The sequence below is a fragment of the Chiloscyllium plagiosum genome, chromosome 2, assembly GCF_004010195.1.
Source record: "Chiloscyllium plagiosum isolate BGI_BamShark_2017 chromosome 2, ASM401019v2, whole genome shotgun sequence".
NCBI lineage: Eukaryota > Metazoa > Chordata > Chondrichthyes > Orectolobiformes > Hemiscylliidae > Chiloscyllium > Chiloscyllium plagiosum.
The window spans coordinates 34379450-34400295 of NC_057711.1; the positions used below are offsets into that span (position 1 = coordinate 34379450).

The 20846-nt window shown below is 38.9% G+C and overlaps 1 protein-coding gene across 1 annotated transcript in view; it reads left to right on the forward strand.

The window, feature by feature from the left end:
• Positions 1–652: 652 nt before the first annotated feature.
• The window catches only part of polk (polymerase (DNA directed) kappa), a 63499-nt gene continuing 43305 nt past the window's right edge, over positions 653–20846 (forward strand). Inside the window, exons 1-3 of the mRNA XM_043707395.1 lie at positions 653–1090; positions 9942–10147; positions 17548–17667. Of these exons, the coding sequence (XP_043563330.1) occupies positions 10001–10147; positions 17548–17667 (267 nt within the window). The 5' untranslated portion in view covers positions 653–1090; positions 9942–10000. The remainder of the gene's footprint in view (positions 1091–9941; positions 10148–17547; positions 17668–20846) is intronic.

Genomic DNA, 20846 nt, shown 5'->3' on the forward strand with positions numbered 1-20846 from the left:
CACCATTCCTGGATCGCTGCATCAAAATCCTGGAACTGCCTTCCTAACAGTAGTGTTAGTGTCCTACACCAAGAGGCCTGCAGCAGTGTTAGAAGACAGCTTGCTCTCAGCTTCTCCTGGGCAATTATGGCTGGCAATAAATGTTGGCCTACCAAGTATCACCACATCCCATGACCAAATAAAATTAAATTGTGTTTTTCTACTAGTTTCAACTTATATTTCCATCTGGGTAAGGTCAACAAGTTGGAACTGAATATGCTGGAGAATACAGAGTTGGAGTAAACAGAATGATTACAGAGTGCAGGGTTTAAGGAGGCTGTTTAGCAACAAGGGTCTTTGATGACCACTCCATCAATAATATGATCATGGAAGGGTTATACCCGAAATGTCGACCTCTCCATCTCCCGATGCTGCCTGGCTTGTTGTGTTCTTCCAGCCTCCTCCTGGTCTACAGAGCAACTCAAGACCAAATATAGTATTGAGGTGATGTGGGATCAGACGATGGGATTGAACTGGATTCTTCTTCAATGTTTACACTAACTTTTACATTCCCATTATTATAAATTCCTATTTGACATTACTCACATGATCATACCACATTATGATGATACTATTCTTCCTGTAATGGTACTGTCACAGTTCAGTGGCAGACAAGGAGGGATGTAGAAAAACAGAGAGCGTGACAAATTTCCACATTCAGGGGTAAGAATGTAAAATGGAGACAAGAGGGAAGAAGTTAAAAACAATAAAGAGGACACACAAGTTTCAGGTGGTATAAGCAGAATCGATGCATTTGTCTTTGAGGTAAAAACAATGACTGCAGATGCTGGAAACCAGATTCTGGATTAGTGGTGCTGGAAGAGCCCAGCATTTGTCTTTGCCAGACTGAAATGTCACCATGTTGTACAACCACAAGACTAAACTCCTCACCACATCCGGGTGTGTTCTTTGGTAATGTTACCTTGCTGGGAAGTGACACACGGGTTACCAGGAAGTGACGTCGTACCGGAACAAGCGGGATGCGGACGGTGTAGCTGGTGGAGAGAGCGATAACAAAGTGAACGGTTAATTCTCACAAGTGACAGTCCGGGTAATGTCTCTTATTAAAAAGCAGCCCTTATTTCCGAGGATGCTGTTTGGTTTGTGGCCAGCCTGTGTGCAGCTTCTCCCAGTCACCCGCATGAATGATAAAGAGTGGCAGGAGGACAATGCCCGGCTGTCATCAGACTGGAAACCACAATCAGAGCTGATGTCCTTGAGGCAGATCTGCCTTGTAACCGATTCACTAGTTATGAGGCAGACTATTGTTTATAAATGCCTCACCAGTTAGGGATCAGTGTGTCCAACATATCAAAGCACACTGAGATGAGATGGGAGGGAGTCTTTGTCACAATCTTCTGAAAGAGGAAGTGAGTCAGGACTATTCCAGGATATTCAAACCTGATACGTCCTGTGACTTTACTGACACGTATGTCATCTTGCGTTTTGACCGGATTCCGCAATGTGTTATGCAATGTTGTTATATTTATAAATGCAACACTGCCCATGAGTCCACCCTAGCTGAAGAAACCTTTGTGTTTATGTAAAAGCAAAAAAATACTGCAGGTGCTGGAAATCTGAAACAAACCCAGAGAATGCTGAAAGAACTCAGCAGGTCTGACAGCATCTGTGGAGCCAAAAAAAATGAGTTAATGTTACAAGTCCGATATCACTTTTCTTTAAAACGAATAATTACCTGTTTCTCTGCTGGCAGGCCTGCTTAATTTCTCCAGCCTTCTATGTGTTTGTTTGCGTTGCTCTAAACCCTAACCATAATTTATCGTCAATGAATTACATTTTAAACTTTTCAGATCTTTGGAATATTAAATGGACCAAGTATTGCTGACAGAATTAAGGGAGTGAGTTAATGCACATGCTGTTATTAATGTGTAAGTTATTTAGTCGCGTAATGAGAGGATGTCCTGTGAATTAGAAATATACGTGAGTTCCCAGACATGTTCTGTTGCTCTGCCATTAGGCTCATGAAAATACTGGTTCACACCCAACCTCCCAAGTTTCGTGAATTTGACACATCTGCATATTATTTGTAAGTTAAACTTATTGCAGAAAGTTAGGGTTGGAACTCAATGGTGTAAGAACATTTTTGGTGGTTAAATTATGTCCCTGAAATTCTCCTCTACCTCCCTGGCTCAGAAAGAGAGCTGTCTCATCCTGCAAATAATTGAGAGATTTTAAATTCTTTATTTTTACTTTATCTATTTTTCCCTATTTGCTTATTTTTTCTGTATTTCTCTTTTTTGTGCTGCATTTAACAATTTCACTATTTATTTCTCAGTCATTCAAATAAAGGAGTTAGATATAATAGTCCATTATTCAGTAGGCTCCCAGATGCCCTTTTGCCCATCCAGCAATTCATGGACAAAATATTTTCGAGCATAAAGAGAAGGAATAGATACTGGTAGATGCTGTGAGATATCCCCTCCAGAAAAATCTAGATTGATGTATTCTAATCTCCCTTTACTGAGCCTGTTTGGACAGTTTAGTAAAATGTTACTGACAGCTAAAGAACTAGGAGAAAGAGCATGTCACAATAATTTAACAAATAATCTAATATTAAAAAACCTTTTTAGCAATACAAAAATATCAAGATATTGCACAGCAAGATTTAAATCAGAAAAACAAGGTCAGATTAGCACAGAGCCCATTCTCAAATCAGATCCCAGATAAAAAAAAATTCATTTAAATGTGGTATATTGTCTTAAAGTTTGAACGTAGAACACTATAACTCACGAGCTATTCCTGACGAAGAGCTTATGCTCGAAACGTCGACTCTCCTGCTCCTTGGCTGCTGCCTGACTGATTGTGCTTTTCCAGCACCACACTTTTTGACCCTGATCTCCAGCATCTGCAGTCCTCACGTTCTCCTAACTATATGTCTGTGGCCCACTATGTCTGTGCCGACCACGATGCTATTCAAAATGATCTTATCTGCCTGCATTTGATCTGTACCACTCTATTCCCTGCCTGTTTATGTGTCTGCCTAAATGCCTCATACATGTTGCTATCATATTTGCTTCTATACACCTCCCCAGCAGCATGTTCCAGGCATCTCTGCATACAAAAGAAAGTTCCCCCACACATGTCCTTTAAACATTCCCTTCTCATTTTAAAACTATGCTTGCTAGTGTTTGGCATTTCTACCCTGTGTAAAATACTCCAATTATCCATGCCTCTCATAATTTTACATACTTAGTAAATGCTGCACTTAAATGGCCATGTGATTCTATTTGTGCAAGACCACAACGGATAAGAAATGTGTAAGGCATATTACCAGAGCAAGACACTCACTATTACACCATACTATGGATATTATATATAAACATTTAGGGATTCTGACACCCACCCCGATCAGAACTGGATGGATGCCATCTGTACAGTGACTGGAGGATAGAGGGTTACTATACCTAGCTTTGACATTGCATGAGTCACAGAATGAGGAATTTTATCATTAAATAGCTTCACACACTCACTGGGAAAACATCCAACCTGAATCCCATGCTTTCTTCATTATAAATTCTGAATATAATTGTTCTTTGGTTTTACTCATGCATTTCACTCTGTGTTCTCATAAATGAGGGAGCTGTGGTCAACAGCTCAAAAATTCTTAATTTGAATCTAATTTGCAGGCGATTTAATCACAGAATTCTGCTTATGATACCTGATCAGGATAAGGAGATGATCATACCTGTAACAAGTCACTGCAACTAACTAACGTTGTTTGAAAATGTAATGGACTCGTTGCAGTTCTTTTCCATTACTATGATTGAGTATATTTCTGAGATGGTTCAAACTTATTCTCTGAAGGAAATCTGATTACAATTATTAGATGACATAGTGATGTGAATTCCTACTTATTGAGCTAGCCTCTCGTATATTAAGCTTTGGAGGGAAAGATGTGTTGACATATTTGGCCTGTGAATCTTGCTATTTCTTGTTCAGTGGTGGACATGTTGCTTGCAAATGTGGTTTGGAGGAATTAGTTTTAAATTTCTAAAAATTAAATCCTTCCTCTTTCTTTCAAGAAGTATCGAGCATTATCTTGCTGTCCTCCCTCTGCTCTGACAAAGGACAGACATTTACCAGTCAAGAAAGTAAACATGTGATAGTGGATCACTATATTGTTAACTGATAATTTTGATAGGAATCTGTAATCTTGCCCTGAAATATTGATGTGCCTAACATATTTCATATTCAGGTGTGATTTTATTTAGATTACTTACAGTGTGGAAACAGGCCCTTCAGCCCAACAAGTCCACACCGACCCTCCGAAGAGCAACCCACCCAGACCCATTCCCCTACATTTACCCCTTCACTTAACTATAGGCAATTTAGCATAGTCAATTCACCTAACCTGCACATCTTTGGACTGTGGGAGGAAACCGGAGCACCCGGAGGAAACCCACAAAGACATGGGGAGAATGTGCAAACTCCACACAGACAGTAGCCCGAGGCAGGAATTGAACCTGGGTCTGTGGTGCTGTGAGGCAGCAGTGCTAACCACTGTGCCACTATGCTGCCCCTTGCACAAACACGAATCATATCTCACATGGCCATTTAAGTGTAGCATTTACTAAGTATATAACATTACAAGATGCATGGATAGAGTGAATAATTTGAGTTTTTATGTTTTAAATCAGGACATCTAATTAAGATGTCCAAATTTTGATATCTATTTTGGAGTGATCTCGCTATCAATGCCAGGTAACTCTGTGATTTTGCACTTGTCACTTATTTTCTGCTTTGTTCTGCTGAATCTGGATATTTGCACAGGGCTGCATTGAAAATTGTTTTCTTATTCATGACTAAATTTGACATTGTAATATCCAAGATATGTATGTATCAATAATAGGATGGGTGTAAATTAAATGAAAATAGATATAAAGTTCACATGGTCTCAAGGCAATGTGATGTTTATATTTATGGCATATGACGATATAAAACTCAAAAAAAGCTTGTTTTACATGAGATAAAAGTTCTCTACACACAATCGTCGTCGTATACCATATTTAGCGATACACTTTCCACAGTACCCACCCTATTGTGAGATTTTAAATTATAATGGTTGATTTGTATAATTAGTTTAAGAACAATGGTTTTGCATCCATGATATGTACAACTGGCCACTGCCAGCTTCCCATCCCCACCCCACTTCTCTGATAACTGAGTGGGCAAATGAGTCATACAGCGTGATTTGGATCCAAGCAGTAAAAGGAGGTCACAGATTTGATCCCTGTTAATAACATTTAGATTTTACTGTTGAAGCAATTGCTGGGAGAGACGTTGGTTAGCTTAGTTGGCTGGACAACTGGTTTGTGATAGGCACTGTTGGTGCCAACAGTGTGGGTTCAATTCTCACATTGGCTGAGATTACCATGAAATACTCTCCTTGTCAACCTGTCCCCTTGCTTGAGAAGTACTCATCTTTAGGGTAAACATCCTCCAGTCATCTCTCCCTAATAAGAAATCAACCCTATGGTAGAGTAGGATTAAAGACAACTTTACTTTTTACATTTACATTGCAAGGGAGGAGCAAAATTGACCTAAATTCAAATTGGACAGGGACCATTGGGAAGATATTCTGGAGAAAAAAATGTGAAGCTGACATTGTGTTCCTGTGCAATCTTAGTATTGGCTGCTTGCCAGTTTTTTCTGTCCTCCTTAATAAACAGTAAGGTTTTACATACCGCAGCAGCTCATCATTAAAGAATAGAGAGATTGTGTGATAATTTCCCTTCCTGAACTGTTAAAATATTGCTTGTTTCAAAGTAAGACTTGTTATGGAAGACCATCCTTTGAAATAGATGGTTACAGAAATCTACAAGTACTGTTCACTGAGCTGCATGGCATTATACAGTAGTGTAGAATTTTAAACAAAACAAAAGCCATACTGGCACAAAACTTAAATATGCAGAAGAAAGAGATCATGTGATCACCCCCATCTTCAATTCATTTTCCTGTTCTTACCACATTTCCCTTCCTGCTTCCAGCTATTCTCTCCGTTGCATCATTTCTTGATTTTGGCTGCTCTTACTCCTCTGCCTTTCTCTCCTTTTTAAGATCAGTGCATGGTCATAAAGATTCCATTATCTTTGAAAATGCAATCTCCATGTCTTTTACATATATGATTCATATTTTGTGCTGCCAGGCTAATGTCCTGGCAACAGTATACATTTATTGTTTCAAAATCATATTCCTTTGAAATGTTTTGTCCAAAATCTTTGCTTTCCAATGATCTTGCTTTCGTACAGCAGTTCATCTCTTTTTTTTATTTGTTTGTGACCTTTGGTGACATTTACTACCTATTCAGAATTAGCCAAAGAAGTTGGTGGTGAACTGTTCTTGAACAGTGTTGTGCATATGGTATGTGTATAATGATAATATTGATTGTAAGAAATTCCAGTATTTTGTCCTAGTGATGATTGGGGATTGATGCTTTATTTTCATGTAAGGATTGTGTGTGGTTAGGAGGAAAATTTGCAGGTGGTAGTGTACCCTACTTCTCGGCTTGCAGGTTTTGGAAGGTTTTGCCAAAGAAGCTTTACTGGATGACTGCAATACATGTAGTGGATGTTACACATGCAGCCACATTGCATTGGTAATGATGAGTTTGAATGCTTAAATTGATGGGTAGGTACCAATCAAGCCAGTGCTTTGGCTTGACTGGGGATGAATTTCTTGAATGTCATTGGAGCTACATTTATTCAATAAATGAGTATTCTACCACATTCCTCATTCATCTTGTACATCATGGAGGGACTTTGGTGAAGTAGGTGGTGAGTTACTTCTCACAAAATATCCAGCCTCTGACCTGCCTTGAGCCACAGCATTTTATAAGGTTCATTTAAAGTTTTGATGAATGATAATTTACAGGATGATATGGGAAATTCAGTGACAAAAAATATATTGAGTTTGAAGGGAACAGACTCTGGTGCTATCTGGTTTGAGGTGATAATTGTTTGTTGATTGTGGTGTAGATTGCAACTTATTACTTGGCAGCCAAAGCATGAATGTTATGCATGCCTCATTGCATATGAGTATGGATTGCTTTACCATCTGAGGTTTTGTGAATGGTTTTGAATACTTCGCAAACATAAGTGAACATCCTCTTCATTCACTTAGTGATGGAGCAGATGAAAGTGTTTAGGTTTAAGCTGATTCCCTGAAGAATTCCTACAGTGATGTCCTGAGGCTGACATGATTGACCTCCAATAACAACAATCATCTTCCACTGTGTGACAACTCCAGTCAGTGGAGATGTTTCTTCCAATTCCATTAATTTCAATTATATGAAGATTCCTTGATACTTTCCTGATGTCAAGGGCAATAAATATCACTCCACTCCCCTAATTCAACTCTCAGTCTATGTTTGGCTCCAAACTGAGCACCAGAAAGTAGGTTATTATTGATTAAACACTGCTTAATAGCACTATTGTGAAACCTTCTCTCGCATTGCCTATGGATTGAGAAAAAACTGACTTAAGTAGTTGGTCAGATTCAATTTGTCCTGCTTTTGCTGGATAGAAGAAATTATTTTGTTCCTGGTGTTGGTCTTTATTTAGAGGATAGAAATAGCTCTAATTTTCTAGGGGGTTCAGCAGAATTAACTGTAGGAATTAAAATATCTCTGGAGTTTCTCTGCCAACTTATGAGATGGCCAATTTGTTTTTTATTTGTTTACAGGATGTGGACACCACTGGCGAGGCCAGCATTTACTGCCCATCCCTAATTGCCTTTGAGAAGAGGGGGTTGCATTCATCATCCACATTATGTCATAGTGTAGTACCCCACATTGCTGTTAGATAGGGAAATAGTAATATTAACATACTGAGCAATCCCATTCTGATATTGAAATGTGACTAATGTGAATTAGTTATACAGGGTGGCACGGTGGCTCAGTGGTTAGCACTGCTGCCTCACAGCACCAGAGACTAAGGTTTGATTTCACCCTCAGATGACTGTATGGAATGTGCGCTTCCTTCCTGTGTCTGCCTGGAATTTCTCCAGGTGCTCCAATTTCGTGCCACACTCCAGAGATCTGCAGGTTAGGTGGATTGCCAATGCTAAATTGGCCATGGTGTCCAGGGATGTGCATGCTAGCTGGGTTAGCTATGGGAAGTGCAGGGTTACAGGGATAGGGGAGAGTGGTTGCTCTGGGTGGGATGATCTTTGGATGGTTGGTGTGGACCCTATGGGCCACATGGCCTGCTTCCAACTGTAGGGATTCTATGATTCTATGAAACAGACTGCAGACTAAACCGAGAAGGTAGTGACATTGGACAAACTTATTTGGAAATTTCTCTGTATTCTGACACAAATGGTGCATCTGGGAAAATTGAAATTCATCAAGTTAGATCATTAGGGAGGTTGAGCAGAGAGATGAGGTAATGCTGTCCATTGTGCCAAACTTTGTTCAAAAGCATATTTCTGATCAGGATTCTCTGCATTATACATTCTTTCTTGTGGAGGCTGAGAAGTTTTTGACAGTCGTAATAAGTTGCCAAAGTGCTGCTTCCTGCCCTGGAACTTGTTTGGCTTGAATTAGAGAAACCAGTGCCAAGAGACAGTTTGTACATTGAAATATTCGTATTTAGGGCCCTTCTTCAGCATTCCTGTCAGCAGTCATAGTTTTTGTCTAGTATATGGGTGTTTATTATCATAACCAATTTCCAGTATGTTATGAAGTAGCGAGGACTGACAACCCGATGAAAACCATGGCTGCCATGATCATCATCTTAACAGATGCTTTGTTTAGCATACTTCTTGTGTGATGTGTAGGGCTTTTGACATCAGGAGTTTGGCAGAGTATTTGATTGTGCCAATGTAGTTCTGGTTGCGTAATGGACCACTTCTCTCAGCAACTGTTACAATCATTACATAGTCCAGAGGGGATGTTGAAGGATGTTTGAGAATTTTATCTCCTAGCTATATTATACAAATTTTCTAATCAATCTGTTTAGAGATGTTATGACATACCTCTGGAGCAGGTGGGACTTGAACCCAGATTGCTTGAATGTAGGGATACTATCATTGCACTGCAAGAGCCTTCCTAGCTGTACTATAATGAAGTCCTACCTCCACCTGTTTATTTACTGAATCGGTGATGTGATGTAGCACTGAGCCTTATTAGTAATACTCCTCTTAAATATTGCTGCTTCTCTCGTTCCCATTGTTGCATCAGTTAAATGCTAATTGGCAGGCTGTAGTCCATCGGGAATGCAATAGCCTAACAAATCATCAATTGACTATTTTATAGTCTAAGCTTATTGCTTTAACTAAATGCACTGGGGTTTTTTGAAATAAAAATAAATTGCAATGGGGAGAGATTAATTGTGAGTTGGACTGGTAGACGTCTGTTCCTCACATCTTCCCAGAAACTCAGACGATAATAATAACTTTAGTTCAGTAAAGTTAATTGGTCATCTGACGAAAAAAAACAAAGAAAATGAGGAGAATGATCCCAGCCTTAAAATTCGTGCAGTTGAAGGATAAGTAATGGCTGCTCTTCAGTTTTTTTTTCCCAAAACACTATTCAGGGAACAATGCTTTATGTTTGGAAATGTAAAACAATTTGAAGGCTTTGCATGCAAGAGGAAGAGAGATTTATGGGATAGACCAGAGAAACATGCAGTTCATGTTTAATCTGTGAGCTGTGTTTTTTTGAACATTGCTGTTAACTTAAAAATCATACAGTCAGTCAATTCTGTCAAAGAAAAATAATTACACAAATACAATACGTCGGTATTTATGTTATAAGTGCTTTGCATTAAGAAATACATTTGTTAGAGCTGTATTTAAAATCAATTGTTTACTTCGATTCCTGAAATCTGTTGTGAAATTTTGTCCTAATTGATCAAACCATTGTTCTGTTTTCATTTATTTAGGACTGACCTAAACAATAAGAAAGGATAAAGGTGTTAAAAATTTGGAAAAGGACGTCAGCATGGAACATACTGCAAAAGAAACCACAGATAGCTCTGATCTCAGTGATGGTGGCATTCTTTCCAGAATGGCCCTCAATGACAACAAAGCTGGAATGGAAGGGTTGGATAAAGAAAAGATTAACAAAATAATTTTGGAAGCATCTAAGGTTAGTTATCCCCAACATTCACGTTTTTCAAAGCAAAGCAACAGTGACATTTTAATGCTTTTCTGTTGTGGATTGCACAAACAATACATCTGATAAACAGCTTTTTTTTATTCCAACTGTAATGATTAATATTAATTTAAAAAAAGGGACAGGTAAGGAATGGGTTTCCAGCTTTGCAGCTGATATAAAAGAAGGGTCAATTCGAAGCACTTTTCAAAAATGTTTCTGCAGCACACAATTATAAAACTTCTGTAAAATGAAAATATTCTTAAACTGAACCCGCCATATTATCTTCTCTTTCTCTTACACATATTGATACCAAAACTACCTATTTCCATCACCAAAGTCTAAATCTCTAATATATCATAATTAATGTTCTCTCCATGGCTATGCAGCAATTCTGATTCCCACTAAAATCCTCTCACAGCTCCAGTTTTTAGTTTTCTAAAATCCTCCATGCTGATCTCTCAAGCACTTCACATGCTCTAACTTATCAAAATCCCTTCCATCTCCATCTTATCCCATGTCAAATATCAATTACCAATCTCCACTGGCCTCCCATTAATCAAAATATTGAATTATCTTATTGAGATAAGATTCCTGTTTACTACTTTCCTCTTAATATGTTTATTAAAAAAAAATATTTGATATTGTTTGCAAGTTTTTTTTATTATATGTTCTTGTTTGAACACCAGTTATATTCTTGGCCATTCCTTTTGCCTTTGTTCGATTTGACTTATTATTGTCGCATGTACCAAGGTGCAGTGAAAAGTTTTTTGTTTGCATGCAATACAGGCAAATCATACCGTATAAAATGCATAAGGGCAGTAGAACAGAGTGAAGATTACAATGTTACAGCTGCAGAGAAAGTGCACAGAGAATGAAATCAACATTAAATTTAAAATTTGAGAAGTCCATTCAGAAGTCTAATAACAGCGGGGAAAGTATTCGTACATGTATACAAACTTGTATATCTTCTGCCTACTGAAAGAGGGTGGATGAGAGTATAAACAGGGTGAGATGATTTGGAGGTGCCAGTGTTGAACTGGGGTGTACAAAGTTAAAAATCACATAACACCAGGTTACAATCCAACAGGTAGTTGTCCACCTGATGACGGAGCAGCGCTTCGAAAACAAGTGCTTCCAAATAAATCTGTTGGACTGTAACCTGGTGTTGTGTGATTTTTAACTTTGTACACCCTAGTCCAATGCCAGCACCTCCAGATGGGTCTTTGATTTTGTTGGTTGCTTTCCTGAGGCAGCAGGAAGTATAGATGGGGTCAATAGATAGAAGGCTGTATTCATGACTCTCTGTCGTTTCTTGCGGTTTTGGGAAGAACAGTTGTTGTATGCTGCTGAATCATCACTTTTCTTGCATTTGTGTAAATATTTTGGGTTAGCTTGATGTGTTTAACCCATTTGTTTTTGTAGATTCTCAAATGCACAAGCTTTTGTCTTTTTGGAGTCACATTAATTTGATGCTACACCAAATACTCCTTTGAACATTTCTTACATTTGCAGGTTTACCTTCAATATTTCAGTCCAATTCAGAGTAACAAATTTATTTTACAGCCCTCAGTGCACCCAAACAATTCATATCCAGTGATACAAAAAAGGATGTGAATCCATTGCGTAATTGTTAAATTGCAGGCCTTCAGGAAGGCCATTCATCCCATCATGTTTGTACCAGCTCTCTGAATGACTTGAGTTTATTATTGTTACGTACCAAAACAAAGGGAAAAGTATTGTGTTGCACGATAACCAGACATTATACCATATAAAAGTACATCAGGGTAATAGAACAGAATGCAGAATATATTTTTACAGCTACAAGACGATTCAGAGAAAGAGGACCTCAACTTAATGTCAGCCTTCCAATCTTTCCCCAAAGTACTGCACATTGTTTCTGTTTACATGATCATCTAATGTCCACTTGAATACTGTATTTGAACCCACTTCCACCACTTCTAGGCAGTGGACCCCAGTGTATCACTTCCAAAGTGAAAATGTTTCTTTACACGTCACATTTACGTCTTTCCCAAATCACTTAATCTGTTTGAATTTTCTCCATCCTTATTCTGTCCAAACCCCTAATTATTTTGGAAACTTCAATCATATCTCTTCTTAGCCTTCTCCTCTTCCAGGAAAACAGCTCTAACATCTTCAATCAATCATCAAACTGCGACCATCATATTAACTCGAAATATTGTTGTAGATGTTCATCTGCTTGAAATGATTGCACCTATTAACGGACGTATTTCCAAAATTCAAAGATAAAAGCCATGTAATTCAAAACAATAGCAAAACTTGAAGTTATTGCTAAAAGATCAAGGCAAAAAGAAGACGGAAAGAGGCTATGAAGTGAGGCAACAAAGATCTGGCAAGTTGAGTATCATGTAGGAAATTTGTAATTCTCCATTTTGGCAGGAAGAATAATAAATAAGCAAGTAGGTAGATGGTGAGAGTTTACAGCGCTCCATGATACAAGGGGTTCTTGATGCCCCAGTGCATGAATTACAAAAGTTAGTATGTTGATACAGCAACTAATTTGGAAAGCTAATTGAATGTTATCAGCAGAATGTTATTGAAAGTGAAATTGCACACAAAACTAGGGAGATTTTGCATCAGTCATTCAGGACATTGATGAGACCACATTTGGAATACTGTGCAAAGTACTGGTTTCCCTTTTTTTATTGATGTATTGGGTGCGGGCATCACCAGCTAAGCCCACACATTTGTTGTCCAGAGGGCAGTTAAGAGTCAAACACATTGGATTCACATGTAATTCAGACTAGGTAAGGATAGCAGATTTCCTTCCTTACATTAGTGAAACAGAGAGGTTTTTAATGACAATCAATGGTGGCTACACAGTCATCATTAGAGTCATAGAGATGTACAGCACGGAGCAGACCCTTCGGTCCAACTCTTATATGCCAACCAGATATCCCAACCCAATCTAGTCCCACCTGCCAGTACCCGGCCCATATCCTTCCTGTTCATTTACCCGTCCAGATGCCTTTTAAATGTTGCAATTGTACTAGCGTCCATCACTTCCTCTGGCAACTCATTCCATTCATGTACCACCCTCTGTGTGGAAAAAGTTACCCCTTAGGTCTTTTATATCTTTCCCCTCTCACCCTAACCCTACGCCCTCTAGTTCTGGACTTTCCCACCCAAGGGAAAGATTTTGTCTATTTATCCTATCCATGCCCCTCATGATTTTATAAACCTCTATAAGGTCACCCCTCAGCGTCCAATGCTATAGGGAAAACAGCCCCAGCCTGTTCAGCCTCTCCTTTCAGCTTAAATCCTCCAACCGTGGTAAAATCCTTGTAAATCTTTTCTGAACCCTATCAGTTTTCACAACATCCTTCTGATAGGAAGGAGGCCAGAATTACATGCAATGTCCCAACAGTGGCTTAACCAATGTCCTGTACTCAGCCGCAACATGACCTCCCAACTGCTGTACTCAATACTCTGACCAATTAGGGAAAGCATACCACACGCCTTCTTCACTATCCTATCTACCTGCAACTTTACCTTCAAGGAGCTATGAATCTGAACTCCAAGGTCTCTTAGTTCAGCAACACTCCCTTGGACCTTATGTTAAGTATATAAGTCCTGCTAAGATTTGCTTTCCCAAAATGCAGCACCTTGCATTTATCTAAATTAAACTCCATCTGCCACTCCTCAGCCCATTGGCCCATCTGATCAAGATCCCGTTGTAATCTGAAGTAATCTCCTTCACTGTCCACTGCACCTCCAATTTTGGTGTCATCTGCTAACTGCACCTCTTATGCTTACATCCAAATCCTTTATAAAAATGGCGAAAAGTAGTGGACCCAGCACCAATCCTTGTGGCACTCCACTGGTCATGGGGCTTCAGTCTGAAAAACAACCCTCCACCACCACCCTCTGTCTTCTACGTTTGAGCCAGTACTGTATCTAAATGTCTAATTCTCCCTGTATTCCATGCGATCTAACCTTGCTAACCAGTCTCCCATGGGGAACCTTGTCGAATGCCTTTCTGAATCCATATAGATCATGTCCACTGCTCTGCCCTCATCAATCCTTTGTTACTACTTCAAAAGACTCAATCAAGTTTGTGTGACTTGGTTTCCCATGCACACAGCCATGTTGACTATACCTAATCAGTCTTTGCCTTTCGAAATATATGTACATCCTGTCCCTCAGGATTCCTTCCAACAACTTGCCCACCACTGATGTCAGGCTCACTGGACTATAGTTCCCTGGCTTGTCCTGACCATCTTTCTTAAATAATGGCACTATGTTAGCCAACCTCCAGTCTTTCAGCACCTCACCTGTGACTATGGATGATAGAAATATCTTAGCAAGGGGCCCAGCAATCACTTCCCTAGCATCCCACAGAGTTACACCTGATAAGGTCCTGGGGATTTATTCACTTTTATGCGTTTCAAGACATCCAGCACTTCCTCCTCTGTAATATGGAAATTTTTTAAGATGTCACCATTATTTCCCTACATTCTATATCTTCCATGTTCTTTGCAGTAAGCACTACTATCTACCCCTATCTTCTGCGGCTTCACACATTGGCTGTCTTTTTGATCTTTGTGGGGCCCTATTCTCTCCGTAGTTACCCTTTTGTCCTTAATGTATTTGTAAAAACCCTTCTCCTTAATTCTATTTGCTAAAGCTATCTCATGTCCCCTTTTTGCCCTCCTGATTTCTCTCTTAAGTATACTCCTACTACCTTTATACTCTTCTCAGGATTCACTCGATCTATCCTGTCTACACCTGACATATGCTTCCTTCTTTTTCTTAAGCAAACCCACAATTTCTTTAGTCATCTAGCATTTCCTTTCACCTTAACAGGCATGTACTGTCTCTGGACTATCGTTATCTCATTTCTGGAGGCTTCCCATTTTCCAGCCATCCCTTTACCTGCGAACATCTGCCCCCAATCAGCTTTTGAAAGTTCTTGCCTTCCTCCAATTTAGAACTTCAACTTTTAGATCTGGTCTATCCTTTTTCAAGACTATTTTAAATCTAATAGAATTATGGTCACTGGCCCCAAAGTGTTCCCCCACTGACACCTCAGTTACCTGCCCTGCCTTATTTCCCAAGTGTAGGTCAAGTTTTGCAGCTTCTCTAGTAGGTACATCCACATACTGAATCAGAAAAATTTATTGGACACACTTAACAAATTCCTCTCCATTTAAACCCTTAACACTATGGCAGTCCCAGTCTATGTTTGGAAAGTTAAAATCCCCAACCATAACCACCCTATTATTCTTACAGATAACTGAGATCTTAACTTTTGATTCTAGTTTTTAAAATTGATTTCAACTTTCACTAACGTCGATGGTGGCTTTTGATTCTATGTTGCCAGAATGTTAGCCTGAGAATCTGAATTACTGGAGTAATGACATTAATACTGTGTAATGTAAATGCATTGGAAGCAGTTCAGAGACGGTTACTGGGCTTGTACCTTTAAGTGGTAGGTTATCATTTGAGGAAAGGTTGGATAGGCTGTGCTTGTGTCATCTGGAGTTAGAGCAGTTGGAGACAACTTGATTGAAACATATAAGATCCTGAGGATCCTTTACAGGGTGGATGTGGAAAGGATATTTCCCTGTCAGAGAACCTGGAATTAGGAGTTGCTGCTTAAAACTAAAGGGTCACCTATTTTGACAGAAACAGGAGAATATTTTTCTTTCAGAACGTCCTGAGTCTTAGGAACTCTCCTCCACAAAAGGGCAGGAATGTGGAATAATCAGATCAACCAAGATCTCATTGAATGGCAGAGCAAGCTTGAGAGGCCGTGTGGCAACGTCTGCTTTTGACTCATACATTCATGTGCTGTATTCCGCTGCATTCTCCCACTCTGCTTCTCTGTGTCAAGTTCATAAAAGCAAAATAGTGCAGAAGGTGGGAATCTGAAACAAATGTAGAATGCTGGAGCATCAGCGTCTGTGCAGCAGGAAACTGTTAATATTTCAAATCTGAATGACTGTTCAGAATTGAAAGGTGTTGATTTTTTTAGACTTCAGATGGAGGCAGAGGAGGAGCAAGCGGGCAGATGGTATTAAGGTCCAGTGCAAAAGATGAAAGGATTGGCAATTGTAATCCTGGAGAAAGGGGAAAAAAAGAGGGTGATGTAAGAAAAGTCTGTAAATAAAGGTGTTAAAATGAGAGAATTGGTCCTTACCACTAAGTGCACAGTCAACAAGATACAAACACACCAACACCACATTATGTAGAGGAAGAGTAGGGACGTTGATTCTTGAGATAAGGGTTTTATCTTATGAAAGAAATTGAGCAGTTGAGACCTCCACTCTCTGGAGTTTAGAAGAATGAGAAGAGATCTAATTGAGATATATAAGATGCTACAGGGATTGACATGGTGGACATAGGAAAAAGTTTTCCTCATAGGGGACAACCTAGAACAAAATATTGTAGTCTTACGATAACAGGTAGCAGATTTAAAACTGAGTCGAGGAGGAATTACTTCTCTCAAAGGGTCATGTATCTGTGAAATTCACTACCCCAGACTGTGGTGGATGCAGGGAGATTGACTCCTTTTAACGAAGAGATAGACAGATTTTTAAATAGTTATGGATTGAAGGGTTATGGAGAGCAGGCAGGAAAGTGGAGTTGAGTGCAGAATGAGATCAGTCATGATCAATGAGTAGAACAGGCTTGAGGGGCTGAATTGTCTGCTCCTAATTTTTATGTTCTTATGAGAGAGAATGTAAAATAACTGAGAACATGATATAGTCAGTTTATAATGTTACTGAATTCCATGTAGATATCTTGAGGCTGTAAAGTGCCTAAGTGGAAAATTAGTTGTTGTTCCTCAAGCTTGCATTGAGCTTCATTGGGACATTGCAGCAGGCTCAGGACAAAAGTGTTAGCATGAGAACACGGTGATTATTGAAGTAGTGAACAATTTGGAACCTGGGGTCGTTTCCATGGACACAATGTGTACCGCAGAACATCCATCCAGTCTTGCCTGTAGTGCAAATGGAACTTGAACCCAGACTTCCTGGCCCAAAGAAAGGAATATTACAGCAGTGTCACAAGAGCCCAACATTTCAAGTTTAGATATTTTCTCAAATGCCTGTTAAACAAACACCTCTAGAGCATGTGGGACTTGAATTCAGGCCTCCTGACTGTCAGGGAGGGGCACTACTACTTCAGTACACGGGCCCTTATATGCAAAACACTCGTGATAATCATTACATGCTAGATATCAATGTCCCATCTCAGCTTGTATAACTACATTAATTGCTATGAATTGAGAAAATTACAAGTCTTAAGGAGTAGGGAGCCAGTGGTAATGCATTGTTTGCATTTAGATAATTTAAAGTGCCCTTGATTTCTAATTGATCCTGAATGGTGATTATTTTTTATCATAGGGATCAAGGTTTTATGAAAATGAACGCAAGAAAGAGCAACAGGTGAACCAGCGAATTGAGAAATTGTTACAGCAGAAAGCACAAATTACAGAGCAACATCTAAAGAAGAAGCAACACCAGGTAAGAGGCCAAGGAAAAATAAATGCAGATTTCCAAAGAGATTCAGAATCTGCCAATATTGAATTTATTAATTTGCTCATTGGTTGAGAAAGAGAAATAGACAAGAAAGATATGCTTAACAGAGGAAAAGTTTTTTTAATTTAAAATTTTTAAAACTAATTTAGTTTGGCAAGTTTGTCAGTAATCAGAGCTAATCAATTTAAAATAATTGGTAAAAAGACTACAGAGAAAATTAGTTTTTTGTTTTCAAACAAGGGTTGTGAATAACTGGAATGCATTACCTGAAAGTGTTGGAGTTAGATTCTTTCGGAGTTTTTAAAAGGCGATGGGATAGGAATTTATAATGAGAGAGCAGTCCTGTGGTCCTCCAGGACGATGATTACTTTACCACATAAATTTATCCTCTACAAGTAAAGGTAATGAGTAAACAGTTTGGATGTGGGACCAAAATGAAGAGGTCTTTGAAAGAACATGCAATGGTATAATGACCTGAGTGGTCATCTTCACTGGCATTCTAAAGTTTCCAATAAGTAATTGAAATGTGAAGGAATGAAACAACACACTTGTAAAATTCATTTTAATTGCAAGAAAGCTTGATTGAGAATATAGGAATAGAAAAATTTGGCAAGTGTATATGCACATTGAAAATGCCACGACATGCTTAGAAAGTGGTTAAGAGGCATAATAGAATCACATGTCTTATAAATAGATGCATAAAGTACAAAACCAATGAAGTTATAATGGGCTGTTATAAAAGACTGGTTTAGTGTCATCTGGACTATTTGTCTAATTCTAGGCACTGTATTTTAGGATTGTTATAAGACTTTAGAGAAGGTGTGTTAGTGATTTATCAGAATAGTCCCAAGGCTGAGGGACTTGACTTACTTAATTATATTGGAGAGATTGGGAATGGTTTCCTGTGAAAATCAAATCGAAGGAGATTTGAGGAAGGTGTTTACAACAATGAGTGGTCAAGACAGAGTAGATAGACAGCATTAGATCTCATAGGCCTATGGATCAAGAACATGTGGACACCAGTGTAATGTAATGACAAAATGACCAGAGGAAAAGCATTTTTACATGGTAAGAGATTATGATGAAAGCAGGTTCGTTGAAGAGAGAAACTTGGCAGGGAAAGGATGGGAAAGTGAGACTAATGGAGTTCCTCTGCCAAACAGCATTAGTTTAAATGGTCTTAGAATGGTCTTCAGAGCAAGGACCAAACATATTGCCTTCACTTATGTTGCCACTTATTTTAAGGAATTCTGCACAATCTGATAATGTAGCAAGACTGATGGAATTGGGAGGCATGACATTGATGAAGAGCTGAGTGTTATCAGTGTACATGTGAAAACTATCACTGCCATTTATAAGGGCATTTCCAATGTGCAGCATGTTGATAAGAAATAGGAGCAGGAGTAGATTCTTGGGATTAACTGAATTAAATAGATGAAAATGCAATTATGTTTGTAGTCCCATCCAGATGGATAGTGCATGAGAGACAAAATGTAAGTATTGTTGCCAGAGAGGCCCACATCCTCTGAATTTTTATTCATTCAGAGGATGTGAGCTTTGCTGGGTAGGTCAATACTTGTTGTACACCTCTAATTTCCCTTCAGAAAGTGGTGGTGAGCAACCTTCTTGAACTGCTGCAGTTCACATGTTAGAGGTCAGCCCCAATGTTTTAGGGAGGAAATGGTGATGTAATTCTAAGTCAGGATGTTGTGTTATTTGGAGGGCAACCCCATGTATGTGCTACCTCCTTCAAGATGATGGAGGTTGTGGATTTGGAAGGTCTGGTCTGAAAAGCCTTAGCAAATTGTCACAGTGCATCTTGTAAATGGTATATGTTCCACCATGTCAATTTGAGCTCGTAGGAACAATATTTTCAGGAAAATTGCTGAAATTGTTATATGATGCTTGATAGAAAATGGTAGCTCCAGTCATGAGTTACTCTTACTTTATGCCTATGCCTTGTATTTAAAAGAATTTTGGGAAATTTCAATATTTTAGAATGACTTGTTCATATGCCACTATCCATTAGTTTACAAAGAGAATTCTGTGCTCACCCCCACCAGAATAAATTATGCTTGTGTTGTGTTAATTGAAGTAACCAACACTGGTAATTTTGGTTTATAGAATTGTATAGTATAGAAGGAAGCCACTTAGCCCCTCAAGCCTCAATCTATTACCCAGTATCACCTTCAAATATTTCCCTTCAAAGATAACCTGGTCTCTGCCTCAACTATGCTTCAGCAATTACTAGTGTAATGAAATGTCTGTCCATATATCCTTTTTATGCTCGCATGACCATGCAATGCAATGCTCTTGACTGTTCCCTAAACTATTGCCCATTCAACTTCTCTTCCTTACTTGCATATTCGCTATTACTCTTAGCAGTTCTCTTTCCTGAACTATTGTCCTCATTCCCTTCAAATGTGCTTTATCACAAAAACTGACCGCTGACCCCTCCATGCTGACCTATTTCCAATCTCCATTTCCCTTCTAAAGTTCACAAAAGCATTGACCCTTTTAGGTAATATGATGCTTGATTTGCACTTCAACATGTTGTATTGGAGACTAGACTCTCTGGTTCAAAAAATCTTCAAAAAGGATGCAGCATTCTGAGGGAAAAAAAGAACAAAGTGATGGAAAATTCAGCAAGTCTGGCATCATTTACACGTAATTTGGAGATGCTGGTGTTGGAATGGGGTATACAAAGTTAAAAATCACACAACACCAGGTTATAGTCCAACAGGTTTATTTGGAAGCACTAACTTTCGGAGTGCTGCTTCTTCATCAGGTGGTTGTGGAGTACAAGATTGTAAGACACAGAATTTATAGCACATGTTTACACTGTGAAGTAACTAAAATTATATATTAAAAAAGACCTGGATTGTTTAAGTCTCTCATCTTTTAGAATGAACATGTTGGTTTCAGTTCTTTCATATGTAAATTGCAGGACTTTTATAAAAGTTACATTCTCAAGTGAACGTTAACAATTGGTGCCATGTCAGCCAGATAATGCATTGAAGGTGTGAGCTGCCCTGTGTGAGACTGTCTGTGCCACAGTGCTCAGACTGATTCTAATTTCAGAAACGGATTTACAGAATCTTACATGGATTCATGCAGTTTTTGAGCAAAGTAAAATGAAATCTGAGAAACTGTAATGATCTTCT